The sequence below is a fragment of the Pygoscelis adeliae genome, unplaced genomic scaffold, assembly GCF_000699105.1.
Source record: "Pygoscelis adeliae isolate BGI_AS28 unplaced genomic scaffold, ASM69910v1 Scaffold664, whole genome shotgun sequence".
NCBI lineage: Eukaryota > Metazoa > Chordata > Aves > Sphenisciformes > Spheniscidae > Pygoscelis > Pygoscelis adeliae.
This window is the reverse complement of record NW_008824762.1, coordinates 141,518-166,631: the sequence shown is the minus strand read 5'-3', so window position 1 is coordinate 166,631 and position 25,114 is coordinate 141,518. Positions and strand designations below refer to the sequence as shown.

Genomic DNA, 25,114 nt, shown 5'->3' with positions numbered 1-25,114 from the left:
GAGGAAGTCAGGCAAAAACGCCAGGAGGCCTGCATGGATGAACAAGGAGCTCCTGGACAAACTCAAACACAAAAAGGAAGCCTACAGAGGGTGGAAGCAAGGACAGGTAGCCTGCGAGGAATACAGAGAAATTGTCTGAGCAGTTACAGAATTAAGAAGAGTTCCACTTCAGCCAGTATTAAATAGGGAACAGAGGACAAAATCTCCTGGGTCAAGTTTACTTCGATTGATGCTTGAGACATACGAAATATACATTTCTTCTTAAACTGACAAAGCTCCACCCTAACAAGACAAAACCTGTAAGCCCTGTCTCATGTTTCAACTTTAAATCAAGTACAGCTAATATCAGTTATTTCATGCTAATTGCAAATGTGCAATATCTTACCCCGACCTGAATGTGGGGTAGCCCGCCCCTCTGTCAAGAAGGTAAACCACCTTGAGTTACTATAGTACTTAATGTGGAACATTTGATAAATAGTAGTCACGTGCTCATCCTCTAAAAATTTAGGATACACATTTGTCTTTTTGGTCATTGAAAGCTGCTCTTTGAAAGCCATCCACCTGTCCAAACAAGTTGTAAAAGCTGCTTTAAGTCCTAGAAAATTCAAAAGCTTCTCTCGAGAACAAAATGTAAACTAGTTAAAACCAGGCATCTCCCTTCTTCCCCATAGTCTATTCGTGTTCTGTGTTATTGCTCTAGACTGCAGAGGGCTTGCTATAAAAGAAGGTATTCCTCAAAATCTGATTCTACTGCCCTCTGCAGCATTTCTTAAAAGGCAGCATGTGATCGTAAAACCACTGTTTACATTTGGTCTTCAAACTAATAACTGTGTTTGAAATTTCAAGTGTATTTAACATTTATATTTTTAAAAATCTTATTAGTTTATTAATGTAATAAACATAACATCCTCTATTACATTTAGTTGCCTTAAGCAAATGTACTAGTCAAAGCAGCTAATCAAGATCTTGTATATTAGCCAAAACCTGGTCCCTACACAGTGCATCAAGCCAACCTACTAAACAAATTACGCAAAGCACTCTTAACTCAGAGCTGTTGTTGCTAAATTGATCTTCAGCATGAGCTATGCCAAAACTATGAACATCTTGCAGATCATCAAGTCAAAAGAAGAGAGGACCAGCTATGCTAATAATACAGTAGCAACCTTGGTTATTTTCTGACATACTGAAGTTCAATTTTTAACAGCATTTATTCCAATAACTTCAGCAAACCATCTCCTGACCGAAAAGAAATTTTGTGAGCTCAAAGGCATTTTACTCTAAAAGGTCCCATAAAGACCCCCAGGGCCTACAAAACTACAGATGCATCCCTCACTCCAAATACCTTAAGACCTCAGACTCTGGTTATAAACAATTTATGCAAAGAAGTTAACTTCTTCAGGAGAGAAGCAAGTCAGCAGCCAACTTCACATCAGAATTCAAAGTTCCACAAAATGCTGGTAAAGAACTGAAACCTGGAGCACCCACCCCAGTTTTCAGATGAACAAAGCTCAGAGAAGTTTCAGTTCTACCATACATTGGTATGGTAAATGGCTTTAAACTGAAGGGAGGTAGATATAGACTAGATCTAAGGAAGAAATTTTTTACGCTGAGGGTGGAGAAACACTGGAGCAGGTTGCCCAGAGAGGTGGTGGATGCCCCATCCCTGGAAACATTCAAGGTCAGGTTGGACGGGGCTCTGAGCAACCTGATCTAGTTGAAGATGTCCCTGCTCACAGCAGGGGGGTTGGACTAGATGACCTTTAGAGGTCCCTTCCAACCCAAACTATTCTATGATCTTCCAGATTCCAGATTAATTCATAGAATATATCATGGTGAATGAATCTTATAAAAAAATAAATGAAGCAAATAAAATTTTCCCTCTTTCAGCCAAGCTGGAAAACGTACACCTTAGCCATCTAAGTGAGCAATATGCAGAGCCTGCACAAAAGCATTCACTGTCCTTAGATGAAACATTCACCTCCAAAACTGCCTGTGTGCTTCCTTTGAATTCAAAGGACAAACTACATAGATATTAGAGGGCAAAATTTGGCCCTTTGATAGGAATGATGAAGAAATAACAATGACAAAATTACTTGAGTGGGAAGACTGAAGGAGTTCTAGACATTTGATGTTACACTTGACTGGAAATAAACCCGGTACTTTCAATAAGCACCTCTCAGATTTTGTTATAGTCAGCACAACACACCCTGCCTGCACCACTCTATTCTTCCTAAATGAAGAGGGAAAAAACGAGAACTATCAGAGAGAGAAAGAAAAAAGGGGCACACACCCTTTGTATTAAGACTGTCAATATGCATCATTTTGAGACAACCACTAAGTCCCTAAAACTCAACAATGCCATAACAAGAAAACACATAAAATTTAGAAGTTTTTCTATCAAGAAAGCATTTGCCTAAATATTATCTCAAATTCATTTTATTTCAGCATGTTTTACTTTTTATGGGCTTCAGGTATTTCATGTATAATTAACAAAACATAACATTAACAGGAGTGACTTCATATAGTAGGTATGCATGTATGATGAAACTCATGGCGTTACTGTAACAGCCCATACTTCGCTTCGGTAAAATGGTGTCTTTCCACTAAACTCAATAGATTGAGGCCAGCTGCAACAGCATGGATTTTTGTCCTGCTCTGCTGAGCCATAAATCTGTGAAATTCCTTGTCAAAGGTTATTTTGGATACAAGAAATGGGTTCAAGGGGAGACCAGACAAGCAGTTCGAATAGAAATCCACCAATGTTACTACACAGACAACGTGTAACAACTTCAGGGATTTACCAAGGGGAAAACAAATGAATATCATAGAGCATTAGAAAAGAAACTACTACAGGAGCACATCCCACTCTTATTTTCCCCTGGATGTCCGTTTGTGGCAAAATAGTGGGCTAGGTCTCTTTAACTAAAGGGAGAAAAGAGAACTACCAGAACCAGAAGGAGGAAGGGAGAAAGAATGAGTAAAAACAATATTAAGGCAGGCTGCAAAAGACTTAACACTCTCCAGATCTTTGGTTTGCCTCAGCACACATTCCCTCCTCATCACCACACATCCCAACTTCTCTCTCCTTTTGCAACTTTAGAAAACTGAACAACAACTTTTAAAAAAGTGTTGTGGCATACTTCAGTTTTTTCTTTTTTAAGCCACCTACATTTTCTTCCCTAAATTTATTATGTTATGAGAAGTCATGGAGTACAAACAGAACAAGAGTAATGTGAACAAAGACAATTTTTCTATTCCATGCTGGAAATCATTTACTCTATCACAGTGAATAGATGTAAAAAAAATCTAAAGGGGAAAAAAAAAGGTAATTTTTGTCATTTTAATAATTTGTCACAAAGGTAGGTTTTTCTTCTTTCTGAGATTTGCAAAACTTGATGACTGAACTTTTAAAATATATTATTATTTCCATTGTTGGCTGCCTTGGTTCTCAGACTGCACTTTCATACCACTGTGAGACGAACATTTAGAAGATCTGAACATTGATGCCAACTGCCCTCAGGCATGCAGCTGGGACAGAACTGTGGGAGGAGGTTGTGCTGGGATTGGTGCGAGTGAAGGAAAAAGAGCCTGTTATCTATGCCTTAGATGAAAGGCATTTTTTTAAGGTTTGATGGCTTTGTTGTTAGAACACCTACATTTTTAATAGAGGTAAATGTGCTGACAGTTTGGCTTGGCATCAGCAGAAAGGATTTATATAAATAAATTTGAAAATGAAAAAGGGAAACAAATAAACCATCCTGTACAGACAGCTGTTCCATTTAGAATTCATCATTTTACAAAGCAAAAGCAGAAAAGCCATCTGCAAAAATCAAACAAACAAACAAGGACAGGATATTATATCCTACATGCATCCCCGCAGCTGGCCTTTAATTTACCATGGGGTTGTGCATCCCATGAATTTTGACTCTAAAGGACTAGCAATGGGGGTGAACTCTATTCAGGTACCCCCAGAAACTCAATTCCACACTCAAGTCGGATTCCAAAAGCCACTTAAGTAGCCCCCTACCAACCTTCAAACTGCCTTCTTTCTCCACAGGGATCTGATTCAGGGCAACCCCCCCCTCCAGCACTAGTGGGAAGTCCCTCCACTCTGCATCAAAGACAAAAGCTAACTATCTCCAGCTCCAGCATCTTTCCACATGGACAAGTCATTGCAGTTATAGGAAGGAGTTCACCTTGCTCAAACCAGTTTTGTAGTTACCCTTTACAGCATTTACTAAACACATTTTAAAGGACCAGATCAGCACGGCTCTTAGTTACTCTGCAGTGGCATCAGGTAAATGGGATTTGAATTCAGTACCATTTTCATGCTTCACGTGAAAATAAACAAATAAGCAAACTTATCTGGAAAAGAACAAGACTAAATTAAAACACGATCTGTCTCCAATTCAAATGTGGTGACATGAGTACAGCAGATGACTCTGAAGAACCTGTCTTTATTTTGCTCTGAAACACAGTATTTCTACAGACCAGTGCACCCTTCATGGGCCTGAATTGTTTTCTGCAGCTGGTCTTACATGTATGAAACAAAGTCAGGGAAAACAAAAAGTCTTAAAGTTAAGGCAGGGAAGGCAAAACTGACTCATGGCATTGTCCAAATAATCTGAACATTCACTTTCATTCACATTAAAGCGAGACAAAGGACAAAAAACTCCCCCCTCTTCATAGGTAATATCCTCCAATGTGATTGCCTATTTTTACAGAGACTTTGCTTCGTACAGACATATTCTTGTTTTATAACTACCGCAGACCGAGCTCATCTGACAGTGCAAAGCTCATATACCAGCCCAAGAGCAGGGAATCCTTCTACATGGTTTTATTACACTTCATTGTCAGTCAGCCATTAAGCTGTCAGAGAGAGTTCTGTCATTACCTGCATTAAACATTAGAATAGATACGAGAAGATGTGGGGATGGTCTTCAAAACTGTGGGGATTTTAATTCCAATACCCAGGTTTTGGGTGTTTGTGGGTTTGGATTCTTTAAATCTTGCTCAGTTTTTCTGCATCCTGCCCTTCCGCCCTAAAACTTAGGTGGTATTGAGGGGGTTTCCAAGACTCACACTCCAAAATGAGGTACCTGCAATGGTTTAATTATATTAGTTAGCATGTCTAATTTGTGATGTAGGTGCATACTTTTGGGACGGACCCAAGGGGTTCTTCATTCTCACAGAGCATTATGTATTCCTCTATTTCTAATACTATTTTTCCCACTGTATATTGATCTTCACAAGGGATTAAGTCATTAAGATGCCTTTTTCACCTTTTCCTTCCCCGCCACGTAACATAGTTTGGATTTAGGATATGTTCCCTGTTCCATTTCTACATAATTAATTCCAGTGTTTTGCTTGGGTTTTAGTACAGAGAAAGAGGAAAAAGATAAATTCTTTAAGAACAATTTGATGAAAAACAAAGAGGCATTTCTAACAATATTGTGATTTTTGCTGTATAAACACAAAGCAAATTGTCAGTGTTTTGCAAAGTACCAACGTAAGCATAAGAAAGGGAAACTTTTTGAAAACATGTCCACAATTTCTTTCATTAAAATAAAAACTGAAAGGACACCTGAAGCTTCAGTGTGCCCTGTGCTATTTGTAAACATGTCCACTGGAGCCTACATTTGAAACAGGCAAGGGAGACAAAAGGCGAGGGGAAAAATAAGCACTCACAGGACTGAAGTGATCTTTTTAAGGTGACACAAAAGATCAGAAGAACTATAACCTGGACTATCAGATCCTTACAACTAGCCAGGACAGCCCCTCCTGTATGTAGCATTTAATGGAACAATTCTAGAAAAAGATCCAGGTATTCTAGCATCTGAAGGTGTGCAGTTTAAATGCTTTCTTTTGGTTGATGACAGAGATTTAGGCAGGCAATATTCAAATCTACGTTGGGATTTATCCAAAATCAGAAATGTTTTAAAAGAGGACAGATGACATCCCTTCTTATGTCTTCAACTGGTCCCAGTTTTGATCACCATCCAAATTCAAGAAGTGTGACCTAAAAACGTCCAACTCATTGCTATAAAACCAAGAACGGAAAATTTAAGAGGACTTTTCGCAAAGAGAAAATAATCTGGAATATAAAATAATTGTCATTTCTGCAGAAAAGACATTATATACTGAAAATAGCTATACTAGAGAAAATGAAAAGAATGGATGCCAAATTGTCTGGTTTTTGGGTTTTTTTTAATTCCTTCTGCAATGCACTGCAGGTATTTATGTGGGGGTGAATGCAATATTAAGTGTTTGCTTTTTCAATCCCAGCCTGGGACTGCAATAAATAAAACCAAAACTCACTGGACATAATTAGGCAGGATATTTTCTCATTTGCATGGCCAGCTTCGGGGGGGGGAAGATCATATAAAGTTTGGCTTCTGCTGCAGGGCATACATTAAATCTTAGAGGAGATTTGGGAAATGCAAAAAGAGACTGTGCTTTCATTGGATTTATCCTAATACCCTTCACCTGCAATAGTAATTAATTTCCCAAAGGCCCATTTTGACAGTACAACACATGAAGCAATGTTAAGTTCAGTACTAAAAGAAAAGGAGGAAAAAGTAAAAAATTATTATTATTTCTTACAAGTAAAAATTGATAGTAAAATCTAATGGAATCTACAAAGAAAGTAGGTATAAAGCAGGATTTAAAAGGTCAGCTCTATTTAGCAAGAAAAAAGGACACTTTAAGCTAATTTATTTAGAAAATGTTATGAAGAATTTTCACAGATAAAACATGGGTAGAGATAAAAGGATAGGGACTAAGGATGCTATTTGTGCTCTGTAACTTGAGTAGTACAGGGAAGCAAACTCATGAATCAACTCAGTATGCTTCTCCCTAATGAGGTAAGCTGTTAATGCCAATCCCATCACAGTGATTATTATGTATACCACATACTGCTCTCTCCATTTCTATTTGCTAGGAGAATTGAAATATGCAGATGAATCTTGGTTTAATAAGCACAGCAATATCAGTGTGTGCTTGTGTGTGCCTGCTGATGCTACAGATATGAAACACTGCCAGGGTTCATAAGAAAATATCTGAGGTCAGGTTTGCGTCCCTCATTGCAGATCTCTGGAATGCTCAGGATGTCTGGCCAGATGCACCATCCATCCAGAGGCACCATCCATCCATCTGCCAAGGTGGATGCAACGTGAGTCTTTCTTTTTCCTTCCCCTCTCCCCCAGGTCACTTAAGGGAACTGAAGTTCCCAGTGTTGTCCTTGACAAGTACTGTGGTATTTGCTATAGCAAGGGCAGGGTGCCAGCCAAGTAAAAATAGGACAACCCAGTCAAAGCTTCATCAGCGAAAAATCAACACAAACTGCAGCAATCAGATTAAAGTACCCTAGCAGCTGGAGACAGGGAGAGCAATGCATGCCTTTATCTATGCATTCATGCAAATCTGAGCCTGAAGGAAAGCAGGCCCTGACTACCCTCTTAGTTCATTTATGAATAATGACAGGTTCAACACATAAATGGCCTTCTTAATCCCAAGACTACCTAGTCTCATATACGCAAGCACAAATGGTGTATAAAACTTATGACAATATAACAATGGGTGTACAACACAGTGCTTCTGCACCTGCCTTAACCCTACCTCTGTCCAGGTAAACTTTGCTACCAAAAGTTCAACGGTTTCAAGCTATTTCAGCCCTCGCAGGAGTAGCAGAATCATATGAATTTTCAAGTTCCTTAACAGAGTTTTCTCTGTCACTGGCCAACTTAAATACCACATCCTTTGTGATGGGGGTTGAGGAGTTCAAAAACATTAATGTAACCAATGTCATTGTTAAGGATGGGACACATATAAGGATGTGCCTCAGAAGCCTGGTGGAAGCAACCATTTGTCTAGCACCATCCTGAGGGGCAAAAGAGACTACTGCCATGAGAGGTGTTAAGTCAGAGGAAAACAAGGCCAGTTTTCCCCTTACAACAGCTGTTTGGCACAAGCTATCCCAACTGCAATGCCTCCTAAGCACTTCTCCTTGCAGAGTTTGGAGGAGCTGGTAGGGGAAACCACACCACATCTTACCTCTTTGTATACACATGGAGTGCAAGAACTCCTGGAAATGGAATTTTCTTCTCTGTGGCTAACGCTGAAAAGCAGTTTGTCCCACTGCATGCAAGAGGTGGATGAGATTAATCAACCCGTGCCTTCAGGCTACAGGCAACACTGCAGCCCTTGCTGCTGTATTCCAAGGGGTTCATCTGCTGTAAGAGCAGACAGCCTTGCTCAGCCCAAAGGGAGCATCTGTGCTGTATGATGAAGGGCTGGAAATCCACAGTGTTTCTGGACTGAAGTTTAATGATTTTCTGGCACATTTTCCTAATATCCATGGCAACTCTTGAGCTGCAATATCTCTTGAGCCCACATTCCTACATCTATTCTCTGAACAGGATGCCAACTACAGCAAACAACCAACTCAGCTTCAGGACTGAAGCTAGTATTTCTAGTCCCAAAATCTGGCATTCCAGCCAATTGCTGAATGGGAAATCCCAGAGCTTCTCAACCGTGTGGCTAAATTCTCAGCATCTGCATATTTGTTTTCCTACCCATTTCATTTCTTTTTAAATGAGAGGCTGCCTGAATTTTGCCCAGGCTATGCCCTCCATTGCTTGCCCACACACAGACAGACCCACACCCCCACTATTCCACTGCCCTGTAGGAAGAGAAAACACAGTGCAGAAAGAATTAGTACTTAGCAAAATTCACAGTCAGATTCCAACGCATTTTGAGATTAGCACAGCCATGACAAAATATATTTTGGTTTTGGACAACGGAGGTACAAAGAGCTGCCCACAATGAAAAGGATATTTTTAAAACAGTAAGGAACTTGAGCTTTCTAGTCCTAAGACTATCACCTTCCTCCAGACTTCGTTTCAGATCAACAGTGCCTCTCCTCTGAATTCCTTACTCTGACAGTGTCACAGCAAAGATGCTGATGAAATAAGTTTAAGAGCATCCTAACTGAACACTTTGCCAGCTTCCAGCAATCTGTGGCTTATCGATTCATGTATGCCTTACTGGCTTTTTCCTTTATATTTGACCTCTACAGCATCTAACAACATCCAATTTGATACTGTGAATGTGTGAGAAACAGCAAATTCTTGTTTATTATTCACCTCCTTCATGCTGCTCCTCATCGCACAACCCTGCCTAGCTCTCTCTTCTCCACGCTGAAGAGTCCTAGCTTATTTAATCTCTCCTTGTAGAGAACAGTTTGTGGCACACAAAAGAATAGTGTCGGTTTTAGAAACAGCCATGAGGCCTGAATGACAGACTCTTAGAGTCAGAGCTACACACAGCACCACCTCTGAGTGGCCCAGAGAGGATATACTTCTTGGAAAGGGCTGGTCAGGCCAAGGCTGAGGTCAGTGAATACATCCAACTGGATTTGCGTTTCATCTTTTAGCAATTGAAATAGAGCTTGTAAAGGGATCAACACACAGTTGTTAGCTTGACTTACTAAGGGGAAGATGTTCCCATAGTTATTCAGTGCCTCAGTCTCCACCTCCTCCTAACAGCTTACAAACTTTTCACCCTCATTTTGACCACATCTGAAAGAGGGACAGACACCTCAAATCCAAGAAGTCACGGGATCTTATGACAACAGAGAGCCAAGTAGAAGGGAATCAAGTTACTGTTCATCAAAGAAAAATACACAGCCTGAGCTGAACCATCATTCTAGACATCATGGAATCTGCAAAGAAGAAATCCCAAGAAAAAACAGGGCAATAAATTCTGCAATCACTGAGCTTCATCCTGCAGTTGTAAAGATGAATCAAAAAGCAAATCAGGGAAGTGACAAAAGAGTAGAAAGTGTTGCTCCTTCTCCCCTTTTTCTCTAAACCAGAAGTACCTAGGAAAGTCTTTCCAGCTTGTATCTGTAAAGCCCCTAACACGCTACCTACAGGTGAAGGACGGGAAGCCTGGCCATACACTTAAAGCTGGAGACTTAGTGGAGCTCAAGAGAAGGGAGTGAATCCCTTCTGACTTACAGCATCTATAAGAAGCAAATGAGTTTTTTATGCTGCTTGACACCTCCCCACCCCTTGACACTGACGTCCTCCCTACAGATTAATGGCCAAAGACAGAAAGCATTATTCTGTTCTCATTAAACTTTCTTACTGCTAAGGCTTTCCCCTGGAAACTTTTAGGTTTAATATGTCACCCCCAAAAGATGCTTCCCTTCCCAAAAAACACTTACCGTGCAAAACACCAGGCGTGAGGGCTGTACGTTTCCCATAGCCATGAACTTAATCTATATCACTCTGAACTGAAAATAAATTCAAAGAGAGTCTGCATTTGTTTGTTTGGGCGTATGCCAGATGGCTTTTGGTCAGAGACAGTCAACGTAGTACCTGTGCTGCTGCAAAAGACTGCATAGATACTCAAAGATATTTCTTTCCCTTCTCAACAAAAAGACTGAATTCAAGGACTTCATGGCACCTTCACTTCCAGACATCTCTGCCTTGTTACTTTCTGCTCTGTACCATGCCATAGAGGGGAAATGCCAGCATGGTGCAAGAAACTGTATTTTCTGAATTATTAATTCCGTGTAAAGCAAACAAACCCTGATGTGTACCTGCACACCTAACCAAGCAGAAATCCTGAAAAAACAACAACAAAGAGGGCTAAAATTAAATCCACTTCCTTTTAAATATGGAGAAGACCTCTATGGCTTATCAAGATATTGTCTCATTTTTTCTATACCTCTCACTGGAATGGGGATAAAGGCATTGCAGGCAGCTATGACCTCTAACACTTCATAAAAGGAGCAGTGTAAGCACCACACTTTGCAACAACCTCAGAAAAGACTGAGCAATCTGTGTATTTCGACAACCACAGCAAATACACATACTATGGACAAATGAAGAAAAAATAGTTAGCTGGATTAACAACAGGCAGGCAGTGGGGATAATGCCAAGAGTCCTACAGACACATTGCTACAGGAAAAAATGTTTCCTCCTACAGATTGTACTTTCCCATTCCACAAGGCATTGGGAACAGTTTGCAGGAACAGCTTTTTCTTGAAGGAGGTGAAAAGGGAATACAGCACTACTTTGCAGGGCTTGTGGAGCAGACACAGCTCTGATATGAATAGATCAGGGATGCCTCTCCTCGCACAGGATGCGTCACCAAAGGACAACATGTAGGTACCGTACAAGGGGATGGCAAATCAGAGACAACTTGAAATGCAGCAGTAGGAATATTAGTGATGCTGGCACTATAGCTGAGGGCTAGAAACAAGCAGTCTCTTAATAGGAGATGGTGCTAACTAGCCTTCTTCCATCATCGGGACAGTCCATATTGCTGTGTTCAACTCCAGACTGTACAACGTCTTAACGTCCTACTGAAACCACAGAAGACCTGAGTTTTCTGTGTGCTATCTGCTAATCCCAGCTCTCGCAGATACATTCTGCGCTGCCCACTCAGCCAGGACCAAAGCAGCTACTGGGTGGCCTCGTTCACAGGATCGCTGAGGCTGCAGGGAGCCTCTGGAGGTCTCTGGCAAAAGCCCCCTGCTCAAAGCAGGGTCAGCAACAGGGTCAAGTTCACTTGTGCCTCCAAAAGCATCTTCACTTGGCACTGTCTCCCCAGCCACCAAATGGAAAGAAGGCAAAACTCTGTATATTTCTATGGACATCCCCATTTTTTGTGTGTACTTTCTGATAGCTCAGCTAATGACAGGGCATTTATTTCCTGAGAAATAGTTACTGAAGGATGGAAATAACAAATACAGGGAGAGAGAAGGCATTCATGCCAAATTCACTTGAGCACACATATAGTTCAAATATTAGAGATGAGAGATGATGAGATATTAAGGCTTAGTCCCTCAAATGGCTCCATCTAAATTAATGGAGGCTCATCACTTTATACAAGGAATTCCGAGGGGGGTGTGTGTGTGTGTGTGTGTGTGTGTGTATAATATGCTTACACAACTAGATTCTCTCTCAAAAACATACTGCCAGGATCAATAGTGGTCCCAGTTTATCAACCTTTAAAACAAAGTCATTAATTCTCTTTTTAAGAGCAAGCACAAGTTGCAGTGAGCTGCCTAGCCACTGCTTTCAGAGCCCAGGTCTGAATGAGCTTGGCCTACAAGCCTGTAACAAATAAACTGCTTTCTAAATAGAGGCATATTCTTCAAAAGAGTTTTTTTTGCTTAAATAACTAAGACAAATGTCCCATTTACATGTTAATTAAGCTACACAATTCCCACATGCGTTAAAACTACAAAAACCTGTGCTTTACAGTGCACACGGCAATAAATCTTATAATTAAGAAAGGGGAGATCACATTTCTTGGAGAAGATGCTTTTACAGAGTTTTAAGACTCCTTATATAGAGAGAATGAGCAGCTGGATACTGCATACCTGGAGCCAGACCCCAACCTTCCTACAGTCCAGAGCTGCTGCGATACAGAGCACTAGTTGAACTACAATGACTAGTCGAATTACAGTGACTGGAAGTGTCAGACATATTGTGCAATGAACCGATTTGCACAAGATTTGAAAACATACTCAAGGGTAAACCATGCAGACTAGACAGCAATGCAGTCTTTAGATTTGAATTCAAATCTCCTTTTCTCCCAGACTTTCCATCTATAGCTTGTTGTAACCAATTATGCCATAATATAGGCTTGCAGAACCTAAAATTTGTAAAAATGGTTAGGAGAAACATACTCCATGAATACTTCCTTGTTTAGTCTTTCCCCAGCTCATCCATTGGCTTAGGATCAATTGTGTTGGCAAAATAACACAAAGTATTTACCTCTTATGTGTATTTTCCTTATTTATTTTCTTTGAATTTCATCCCTCTTTCCAACTGTCCCTTGCTGCTATGACTGCTCTTGTCTTCAGTACTGCACAAGCAGTCCTTCATCCTGTGAATCTTTAAACAACTTTTGTAACTTCCTGAAATCAATTCTGTAAATTTAACCTCTCTCAAGATTGTGTCCCAGATGTGTAAAATGTGTAATATGATTTGGACAAAAAAAAAAAAAAAAATCCTTCCTTCTTCCCTGCAAAACAGCTTCAGCACAGTTATTGGAGTTGCCAGACAGGGAGAGAGCGCTGGGTGTTTCACTGAACAAGAAAGCTGCGATCTCCATGGCGTCAGTGAGGCTCGTGCCCTTCCATGATGAGGGGAATTTCTGAACTTCAGCCCAACAGTTTCCCACACCGCAGGCTTCTCTCTTCCCCTTCAGGGCACCTCCACTGATACACCAAGTCCAACCATAAGAGAATCACTTTTGCCAATTGTAAATCAAATCCTTTTTTCCTTTTTTTAAATCTACCCTGGTTTTGTGATCATATCTGCTATATGATCTAGGTAGATCACATCTACTATATGATCATAACTACTATAGATCATATCTACTATAGATCTACCTAGATCATATAGTACAGACACATAAATTTAAGGCTGTCCAGAGAACCGCATTGGAAGACAGTGCTTTAATCTTCACTAAGTCACGTCTAACTTTTGTTTACACATGTGATATATTCAAGGCAATGATTATGTAAAGCACCACCATTCTTACTATGTTTGGAAACTTACCCTAAATAATTGTATGGTATGATCACAGAGTGATGCTTGTCATCTTTGGGATACTGAAGATGAGGAAGACACTTGGCAGTAGTACCACAGATTTACATTGTAGCCTGGGCTTAGTGACAATGAATGCACTGGAGATGTCCCACAGCACCTCTGCATCATAACAGAAGAGTTCTCTTCTGTTTCAATATACAAATATACAAGTTGCCTTTGAATGGTCCACTTGATCTTAAAGAATCTGGTTTTCCAAGAAAACACCAAAATACTTTTTTTCTCTTAATTCTCAGGAAAGTTTACATTTTACTTCCGTTTGTTAAATCAGCTGCATCTTATCAATTCTGTCTACCATTTCAGGCACACCAAGCGTGAAATTCATATCCCCCTGAATTCAGTCACCGTTAAACATGGAAACAAGTTTGATCAGCAGAGTCAGTATTTTCTCCGTCCAAGTTAACAAACTCAAACACACAAAGATGAGCACAAAGGTCTCACATAACCGAGGTTTTGCCCACTTTTCAAAAGATTGCAGCTCCAGCAGGCTGATCCCTCCTACAGTAAGCAATAATGGAGATGGGCTTTCAGCTCCACCTCTCTAAGCAACATGTCTGAAAAAAATATGTTAAAAGCTTAAGCTCCTAATGCATTTCCAAAATATCCTTACTACTCCCTTAACTATCTGAAGCACGTGAAATTTCCAGCAGTTCCATTTCCATTTTTCAGAACTTAGCTAGATTTAAAAAAACCAAGATCAGAGCCTATTATTCCACGTAGTAACTTCAAAGTACACATTTGCAGAAATAATTCAGAAATATTTAGACACTAAAAATCCATAGGAAGCAAAGGAGAAATTAAGAAATACTGCAAAAAAAATTGGTTGTTTATTTCCTGTCTACTCTTTATGAGAAAATCTGGGTTTCCTGTCAGTTTTCAGCTTAGGAGGGATTCAGATCAGTATTTAAACTGAAACTTGTCTCTGGTAGATACAGACATTTCATCATTATATTCTCCTACTGAATGGGCAGTATGTCGCATGAGGTGTACCATATCTTCATTATAAATGTGCTGTGCTGTAATGGCTAACAAGAAAAATTATAAATTATCTACTTAAGCAAAAACAGCTAGTATATTAAGGGGATGACATGTTCTGATGAATCAAATAATTTTTCCTTCTCTTTCATTCCTCTCTAAAACTTCAAAGCAATCAAATGTTGTTTATGCATAAAATTTAATCCTTTCACCAATCTGTAGTTTGATTGAATTTGCATACTCTATTTCCTACAAGTCAATGTGAAGAGAGCCTCATGTAATTGAAACCATTTCCCCTCCAGTCCTCCTATCTTTGCTGTAATATTTTCTATTAGTAGCTCTATTATGCCTAATATCTGTAATGTTAGCAGATTAGAATTTTCACTTAATGCCACCGGTATTTATAAACCACTAGGATAGAAAAAAGAACAAATACAAGAAAAAGGAAACAATAATTACCTGTCTTTGATGCCACACAGATCAATGTGTAAATCACTAAAATTCCCCAGGGAGCCTTGCTGAACTAAAATGAGGTCCTTGGGCTGGTTATCAATAAAGATGAGCCTCATACAGCCTTGAAAAGCAGTAATGGGATTTAAACATTGGGAATCGGTGAAATTGTCAGGGCACCCTGTGGGAAAAAGAGAAGAGGCAGAGATGAATATTGGAATGTTCATCTATTTCTGCTGGGATTTCCTGATGCAAGAATTCGGAGGCTCATTATTCCAAGTGTTTTCATTCCTTGTGCTACGCAACCTTTTGTGTTATAAATCCTTCAGTAAGAAAAAACAATAATTAAATTGTCTTTTTTAAAAAAGAGAAAAAAAACTGAGAGAGCAGTCATTGGAAACATCAGAGTATGTGGGTTTCACATGTGCTAAGCAAAATCAAAACGTGGTTTTTTCCATCTTCTTTAAACTCCACAGTTGATAGCAACTGCCTCCTATAACAAAAAGCTGTGCAAATTGTAAAATCATTCTGGGTTAAATTCTGCTGCTGAGGCAATCCGCAGAGTAAAAGGATGAAATCCTGTGGACAGCAAGCAAGAAAACCATTTGTATCTGAGCTTCCTCAGTATTTGGCCAGCTCTGAGATCCAAAGCCTCCTATGCGTCCTCGCTTAGTGCTGTATCCAGAGGGTTCACTGAGATCAGAGCCTCATTGCGGTAAGCACTACACAGAAAGATATTAGATAAAAAGACAGTTGATGACACTCCCTTTATCTAAATTAATTTTTCCACTCCAAAAAGTAGAAGGTAGTATTTTTCAAGACTATTCTTTCCATTTTCAAAATTGAGCTAAACCTACATTCATTTCTGTGAGAGCACAGTACCTAAATATCATTGTAGATCTGATCCATATGTCAATTAAGCTCTGAAGTCTAAAGTCACTGAGCCTGATAAGGACAGTGATATCTACAGGAATATTAATAATACTAATAGTCCTCAGGCCTTTTAACTAGAAAAAACACTTGTGGCTAATACAGCTATGTAGCTTTTGTGTGTTCTGCCAGCTAGATGTAGGTACCCATTGGCTACCACTACAAGTAGTCCACTTTTTCAGCTGTGTTAGCGGTTCTGCTCGTTCTCTCTCTGTCAGGGTTGACCAAGACCCTTCAATCTTCCCACAGTGCTGCATGCACTGCAACTCAATAGGGGGTCTAAAAACATTTGCTTTTAGCTGCAAACAGTGCACTTGGGGAGACATCAATGGTGAGCACCTGAGGATCTGCATCATGAAAACCTGTCCTTCATCTGTCTGAAACAACCTACCTCCAAAATAGTAGCTGTTCCCAGAGTAGATCCTTGAGACGGTGGTTGCATGGCTAGCAGTGGCAGCGTTGTTATCCAGTGTCAGGGTAATGCGATGTCTTCTGGCATTGATGTTAACAGAATGCCAAAGCCCATCGTGGAGATTTGTGCCTGGCAAAAAACAAGTATGAAGAGTGAAAAAAGAAGTGCAGGAGACAACTGTGTTCTTCAAACCTCCTTTTGCTTCCAACTTGTGACCACAAATGTGCAGCTGACCCCAAAATAGGGAGAACTGGCAGCTGAAAAGAACTCATTACCTCTGGAAACAAACTGGCATAGAAGAAAAGGCACAAGAAAGAGAAAGCTTTTGAGAGTGTTTAAGTACATCATCTCACATTTTCATCTAACCTGTTTCTGGTACTGCAGGTGCTCAGCAAGCTAGGAAGGCCCTTCACCTTTCTTGTAGCACATTATTACCATTTTGTGGGTGTTTATGTCTTATTTTCAGTATGTTGGAGAATGCTTACAGCTCACAGGAGCACGCAGAAAAGATCTCTGTTGAGCTTCTGGTACTAAACACATACCTGAGATTGCAGAGGATTAGATTCAGTGAGATGGTCATACCCTGTCTCAGGCTCCAATATGAAACCTGACAAACTCCAGCAGGTACCAGTAGGATTTGTGTTCCTTAAAACCCTTCAGCACTAAGTTAGCGTGCAGTCTTATTGATGGATGTACCGAAGCCTTTCTATATTAGATTTCGACACGGGTCTTGTGAGAGCTGAGATTGTGGCTCTGACCAGGAACCTATGAAGGTACATGAGATATTATGGTACTGGGTAGCCTCCTTCTCTTCTAGACACTTGTGCAAAGTGGGAAATAACCTCTCTGTTTCCTTATTCTGAAAATCAGTGTTGCATCTCACGGCTTTTGAAATAGCATCACAGAGCTACAAAGAAACTCTATTCTGACAGCCATGAAAATCAGTGGGCAAGCTTCTGAGCTCACACACAGTGGTGCAGATCAAAAGTAACCTAATTACAGCTCAAAATACGCTACCGTCAGGCTGGAGTCACCAAGACCAGGCGCAGACAACTAGTATTTACTCCCCTCCCTAATGGTGTATTTTTTGCTACTGTAGCTTTCAGAAGAAACAAATGAGCACTTAGTGACACAAAGAGGTGTGAGAACAGTTCAAAACAAAATTTAAAAATTGTGGGTGTTATGTGTATGAAAAGCCATTTCCTTATGAATTTGAAAATGAGACAATTTATACAGCAATGGCTGTTAACTCATGCACGATTTCCATAGAATAAGAGGCTGGCTTCCCAGAAAGAATGGATGATTTTTCAACTAGAACAAGTCCATTTTGAAGTGAAATATGTCGTTGAAGTTTGGAAAGATGTCAAAACAATATAGGTCCCATTCGGGGCAAAAACAGGCCCATTCTTGAGCAAGCATGAGTTTATTGTGAGTACCTGACATCTGCAGAACATGGCACTTGCAATTTCTGCATATTTTCCATGTGTAAGTAGGCAGTTGAGCAATGTTTTGGATAGCACCAAAGGCTGGGCTCAGGTTCATGATTTCAGAACTACATAAAATCAAATACACCCAACCAAATATTGACATTGTCTCAGCTTTATCAACAATTTAATTAGGACTGCAATAAAGGCTGGAAACTCAGTTTTCAGCATTCAGTTACAGCAAGCTAAGGCTGTAGCAATCTACATGAATAAGGATAGATGCAGGGCTGCCTCATTTTCTGTCATAAAGAGGAATGAAACATGCATACGGAACAGCTCTGCTTTGACAACTTCATCAGATTTTATCTGCTTCTTTTAATAGACACATCTGCCCTCTTTTAGTCTGTACTGGGAATTTTTAATATTATGTATTTTTAAACAGCTGCTCTTTTAGAAAGTACTATTATTATTATTATTATTATTATTATTATTATTATTTAGTTCCATCTGAGTTCCATCAGTATATTACTCATCCACATTTGGAAACTGGGTATTCAACCTACGCAGAAAATGAATTTCCCAGTCTCACACCCAGCATGGCTGCATAGCAGCAAGGGATGTGCAGAGGCCCTGGGCCAAGAACATTTCTGTTTGGGATGCCAGCATGGTTTATACAGGTCACACTGGGACAGCAGCTGAGCCACTCTGGTCCTGCCTCTGTTGTACAGTCTGAAATTGTTTCCCTGTTGTCTCTGGGAGCCAATGCATAGCTGTTCTGGTAAGTATTTACGAGCAATTTCCCCTGAATTTTAGGTCAGAGCGGCAGTGCCGTTTCACCCTCTTGCATCCCGCCAGCTGCACAAAGCAACTTGCAAACTGGCTGAGGAGGCCAATGAGGGAGTGTGAGGAGAGGAAGCCCATAGTCAGTCTCTCTTCTGAGCGTAGCGTAAAGGGAGAGTGTAAAGCTACAGTCAGAGGAAGAAAATCAGCTCTGATGCTGCCTTAACTTGTGCTGGGGAATGGTGCAGCAGCTGAGCTGGCTCCCAGCTGACTTCAGCACAATCTGAGGATGGGAAACAAGAAGGTCTTCATGTGACCTGGCTGAAGAAAATTTAGCATGACTGTTTAAGAACACAGAGGCTGAGCTAATTGTCAGGTACATTGAGTCTGGAGATCTCAGGATGCCAACTTTCCATGCTTAGGCCTGCCTCAAGCTGCACAGAGTGGTTCTACCACTGGAAAGCAAGAGAAAATTTGAAAAGAGAAAGGAAGATTGGGTGCTTCCTTATTTCACCATCCTTTCATCCTGTGGGGTTGGACCTTGGTATTTTAAAGAGGGACAGATGAGACTAAACAAAACTAAAGTACCTTCACTGATTTCCACTGGGTTCTCTGTCTGTTTCTGAATAAGTAGCGTCAATCTTCCACTATGAAGGTAAACCAAGAGAGGTCCCGAATTTTCAGACAATTCGGTGAACAGAAGTAAGCCGTCTTTATTCCATGTTCGAAACTGGAAGCCCACTGACAAACCATCAATCTGAGGAGTGCCAGGTAATAGCAAGTAGCTTTGACTGCTGCTGACAAAGGTGATAGGAACAATTTGTGGTTCTGAGCAGGAAAAGGTCACATTTCCCTGCAAATAATAAAAATCAAACATGATTAATCAACATGACAATTTTTTTTTTGGTCATCCCAAAACATCCATAGTTAAATAAGCTCATTGGATTTCTAATGGCCCTCAAGGCTGAAATAGGTATTGTTATTCAGACACAAATCTTTGGAACTCATTAGGAAATGTATCTGCCCATTCTGGGAAAGTCAGATGCGTTCATCTGACTTCAAAATTTTACTTTAACCCCAAATGGAGGGGGGGAGGGGATCAAAAATCAAAACCTCAATTCTTAGAAGGATCAAAACACATCCAAATGTCCCATATCAAGACCACACCTGGGTGCAGAAGGGCTCATTTGGTAGCCCAGACAGACCATCTCCACATGGCCACATCTGCTTTGTGTTTCCCAGCACCTCCCATTTCAAGCTCAAGTTTAGCTTTATGTCAATAAAACCAAACTCTTTTGGATCTATGTTGACTTCAGGAACTGACACTGAAGCACTAGCAAGTCCACTTGAACCTTCACGTGCTGCGGGATGTGATACAAATGTCCTGCGTCGGCTCTGCACTGATGGGACTACGGGTGTGTGAACAAGGCAAGCTGCAAGTGAAAAAACAAAGCATCCTCCAATACACAGGGATCCAACCAAACAGAGTAGATTTATTCTAAATATAAGCCAAAATGCAGCCCTTATGACAGTACTTTTTTGCCCATTTACACCAATGCTACATAACCTTAAAAGTAAAAACTCCCTCATCTACTTGAATCTACTACATGGGGCGAAAAATGAGGCAAATTTCCTGTGTTTATTTCCAATATTCAATATATAACTTGCAGTAGCAGTACTGGTTATGTTTTCTTTTACTCAGTGACCCAGCCCTGTGCTAATAGAAGTCCACTTAATAATAATAACACCACATATAATTAAAAATTATTCTGAAATTATTTCAAAATTCATAAGAAAACTCAAAGAAAAAGTAACTTGAATACAGTATTTACAGTGGGATGAAACAATAGTGAGATTTCCTGGCTAGTTCTAGGTCTCATGGTTTCCATGGGGCATTTTGAGGAATTATTAAAACATTACATACTCAGCAAGCCTGGTGAAATCCAACACCATTTCAATGCCAAACTTAGTTGATTACCTCAGTCATCCAGCCCTGAAATCAATGGTGCTATTTGCCCAGAAGAGCAGCACATTTACTCAAAGCAGTCAGCAGAATCTGTACCAGCATGTATCGCTGTAGTCTGTAGATGAACCGACTCCACCGTTCTGTTCAGTCATTGTAGATTACTGAACCAGGTCATTCAAGCCGTGTAATAAAACCTTAACAACATATAAAGCCGGGATGCATTTAAGGAGCCATGTCTTTCAAAGCCACTCCAGGAGATTGTTGCAGCCAGCTTGCTTTGAATTAGGCTGTTTTGTAAAATACCAACTGGAATCTGATAAAAACATCGGAGTAAAAGGCTTTCTCCATGGCACCACTTCTCATCAGAGCTGGTACCTCACTCTAACAGGATAATTACAATGAACAGCACTTGATGGACGTGTAGGAAGTTGCACAGTGCTTGGGGAATTCCTCTCTGAAATCTCAGACAGCTGATGGAACTGTTCCCTATCACTTTCAAATATCTTTCTAGTCTTTATTTTAAAATTGAAAATAAATAAAGTGCCAGAAAGAGACTGAGTTATCACTGGATGAAACAACCCTTGATAGATATCTATCTGTATCAAGCTATTTACATATTCCCTGCCCTGTTAGGTGCAGAGTGCCACATACCAGATTTAGCAATGGCAAAAGGTATCCATGGGTATAACATGTTAGAATGAGTTTTGAGATACAGTCCAAAGCTTATCCAAACTCACCTGAACATTAGTCAGGTGGGAAGTAGAACAGAAATTTGCTCTCAATCTTTTAAAAGTTTCTACTACCTGCTGGGTTTTGCCTGCATAAGAGATACCACAGACTTTGTTGTTGTTGTTGTTGTTGTCTTATTTCCACTTCCATTTTCAATTGAATTCATGAAAAATTACACAAAACAAAGACAGTCAACTGCAGTGATATAAATAAATATGGTTAACTTTCTCTAGAGCTTTTCAAAGGTTTAAACATTTAAAATGACGATGACAAATTTTCTTTGGAATTTTAGACATGTACAGTGATTCACGTAACTCCACACAAAGTAGTAAGACATTTACAGATCTCATACATACATAACACCAGAGTTTGGAAGAAAGTTCAAACGTTATCTGAATCTGCACTCAAGTATCTTATTTGCTTCACTGGCAGTGGGAGGCTGTAACAAAATGCAAGACTGTAGAGGGGAGGATTTGCAACATTCAGATAGCATTTTTTACTTAAAACTCTGCAGATTTTACCTACCAGCAGAACAAGCTATGCCTAGCCTGACTTAATGGTGCTGAGAAGGTGAATGCTAGGTCGAAAAAAACGTGTTTGCAATGCACAATAAACTTTCAGACAACCTTAAAATAAGCCAGTAAAGACCCCATGTAGTCAATATGCTTTCAGCTATTTGTAGCAGCACCATAGCAAAGTATCCCTGATGCATACACATGGGCCCAAATGTAAGGTCAAATTTCTGTCTGCTTTTGCTATGAGGTTCTCAGCACAGTCCTAAACTCATAGATTGCTGTGACCCCTTGAAAAACTCAGCAACACTCCCTAGTCATTCACACTAGCTAGTAATTCATGCCATCTGGGATCCACACAGAAGTGTTGTACTGGGACAGGAGCAGCAAAGAGTGCTGACTGAACCCATAGCCAATGCTGGGACATATGGGCAGGGCCTGTGCTTCTCCTCCCATGATTAACCAGGTAAGACTTCAGGCTCTGTAGCCTCTCCATTGAGTACACTGAAGCAGAGCAGATGTGATCCCACCTGCCACAAGAACAAGCAGGTGGGAATGCATAAAGGCAGTGCTGCAATATTCTGTCTACATGGGACTAAAGGTACATTTCAGGGATAGAAAAGAGGTGTGTTGGGGGGAGGGGGGGTCTTTTAACAAGGTATTTTTGTTACTCTTATTAAAGAATTGAGATCTCCATGATGTAAGGGGAACTAACTAATTTTAGTCAGAGCTAAAAACTAGCCAGGGCATTTGTGAAAAAATGTTAAATAAACCAGCTGATGCCATGGGAACTTAAATCAGTTCAACTGACTCATTTAGAAGGGAAAAACCTTCTTAAAGCAGCATTCCAGAGCAAAACCAGATGATGTAGCTAATACACATGAACAATAGCCGCTGACATCCTTACACTGACTGATGCTGCCTACCTTCCTAGAGACAATAGCATGAAAATTTGAAAAAGAAATACACAATGGTTACTTTGAAAAATGTTCATCCACTGAAGTGGGACAGGTTCCCATTACAGAAAGTGTTAAATTTGCCCTGAATGTTATTCTCAAACATATTATTCCAGCAGGTCTAAGTCAGAAAAGTAAACAGCTCCCCCGAAACCTGCATCTGATCAGGAGCATTTTGCTTTAATTGGCAGCAGTTCTGGAACTCTCCAAGGTATATACAAGACTTCTGACAGACACTTGATTTTATAACTGAACCCAGTTTAACAGAAAAGTAAAATCTCATTGGCTAGGAAATGGAATAAGAAGAGTCTAATCCCTAGAGAAAATAAAGGAGATGCTCAGTCCTACCCAGCTGCTGGAAACTGCAGCTATCATATAGCGTTTGAGAATTCCATCGAGTCCATTGTCTCCAGACTGATTAATGACTCCTCCGATAAGCAGTGAAATCTTTCCAAAAGAGTTCTTATTGTTCTTACAAGTGGAACCTTCTGAACCTAGAAATGCAATGGAGTTATTTGCAATTTGTTCACCAGCTGCCATGACACTTGTCTCGAGACAAGAGTGCAAGCACCCAGATTTCTGCAGATGGAGTACGGTTACAAAGGTGGTTCTTGTTCAAGATGTTGAATAAACAGGTGACAGTATATTACAGCATTTTAAGGAAGAATCAGAGCTTTTCCTATTAAAAAGAGAACGGAAGAACACAGTTGCTAACTGATGAGGATAAAAGTGGATTACACAGAAGATCCTCTGAGCCATAAGCCTCATCCAAAACTGACTGGAGTCTTTCCAGTGCCTTCTGTGGGACTTCAATAAAACCTGTATAACTTTAATGAACCATTTTGGTCTTTTCTGGCCTTTCTTCATGTAGTATTATGTACTGTTGAATGAAGACAGAAGACTGCTACAACACCACAGTCAGGGCAATTGGTGATAAGTTTCTTATACATCCCCCTTGCTCTCACAGAATACTAATCAAAAATACTATGTATTTGGGGAATTATTCAAACTGACAGCTGAACTGAAATCCTCAACATTTAGCCTACCAAAGGAGACAGGCCAAGGTCACAGCTTGAACAGGAAGAACCATAAATGAGTATTTCTGAGCTTTCATTCTACCTGTGGGTTAGAGCATCAAATGGGCACTTACTTTCCTCATTAATCAGTCTATGGAGTGGATTATATATCGGATAATGACTCTATCCAATATAAAGGATATCTTGTTTTCTGCAGAGGATTAGAAAGGAAGATTTAATCTGACAGGGAAGGGGACTAAAATCACAGGTCTGGCTGAGAAACAAATGTGGGTAAACTGGCAAGAATATCTCCAGCTTGGAAATTGGAGGACTACTTCTAGCTGTGAAGAGACTGAGGTTGCAGACGAATTTGCAAAGAGAGTAACAGAGGAAAAAGGTGACCTCTGATGCAGTTTTAAAAGGATAACATGAAAGATTGTCATTCAACTCTGAGCAACTGGATTTTAAGAATGGGGGAGGTCCCTTCAAATCCTGTTTTTAAACTGACTATCTCAAGCAGAACAGATGTCAGGAGACCCACATAGATTTCAAGTGCTTCTTAAATCAAGACATTGCTAAGCACTGAATGAAAAGCAAATCTAAGTGAGATACCAACTCCAGCCTACTGACATATTGTTGCAAACTGTCTTCAAACAGGATGTGGGAGCACCAAGACGCATGGTGTTACTTGAGTTAGGACTAGTCCATCCCAAGAGAAGGGCTCATACTTTAAGAGAAGTTCCTATACTGATGTGGGTTTCTCTTTCTCTGAGCAAAATTTCATGATGGAAATCTGAAAGCTTACCTGATCCAAGTTTCATAGAAACTAACATATCCTTGTGATAATCGCCCCTGTGATAGAGAACTGCCCTGTCTTCACTCACTCTAGGTAACACGTATGTCAATAAAATGCTAATTGTTTATCACATTGACTTAAGTTGTTTACATTAAGATAATGTTCCTATGTGGAAAAAGTAGCATTTAACAGAAAAGAAAGCTTTGAAAAAACTGAAACATTGTGACTGTGGCAGAATCAGGGATGAGATGCTTGTCTAGACATTTCTGGATGTTCTTTATCTCAGACTCCTAAGCTGACTATGTCACTGGCCAGAAATGGAACAAAGGATTTTACTGTTTTTATGCTCGTAGTAACTGTACATTATTGTTTCATTATATGGTACAACAGCTAAGAGTTGCTGACAAAAGATGGGAGCAAATATAGTGCTAATTTGGAAAAATCATACATCATTTCCCTCAGAAAGACAGGAAAAAAAGAGCACGGAAGGAAACACAAAAAAATATAGACCACTTAATATTTTCCCTCCTTTGAACT

The 25,114-nt window shown here is 40.0% G+C and overlaps 1 protein-coding gene across 1 annotated transcript in view; it reads right to left on the bottom strand.

Annotated features, from left to right (window-relative positions):
* Window positions 1-25,114, bottom strand: part of CNTNAP5 (contactin associated protein-like 5) — a gene marked incomplete at its 5' end in the record, with an annotated part of 228,899 nt that overhangs the window by 121,082 nt on the left and 82,703 nt on the right. Inside the window, 3 exons of the mRNA XM_009323543.1 lie at window positions 15,066-15,237; window positions 16,378-16,527; window positions 19,191-19,455. Coding sequence (XP_009321818.1) covers window positions 15,066-15,237; window positions 16,378-16,527; window positions 19,191-19,455 — 587 coding nt within the window. The remainder of the gene's footprint in view (window positions 1-15,065; window positions 15,238-16,377; window positions 16,528-19,190; window positions 19,456-25,114) is intronic.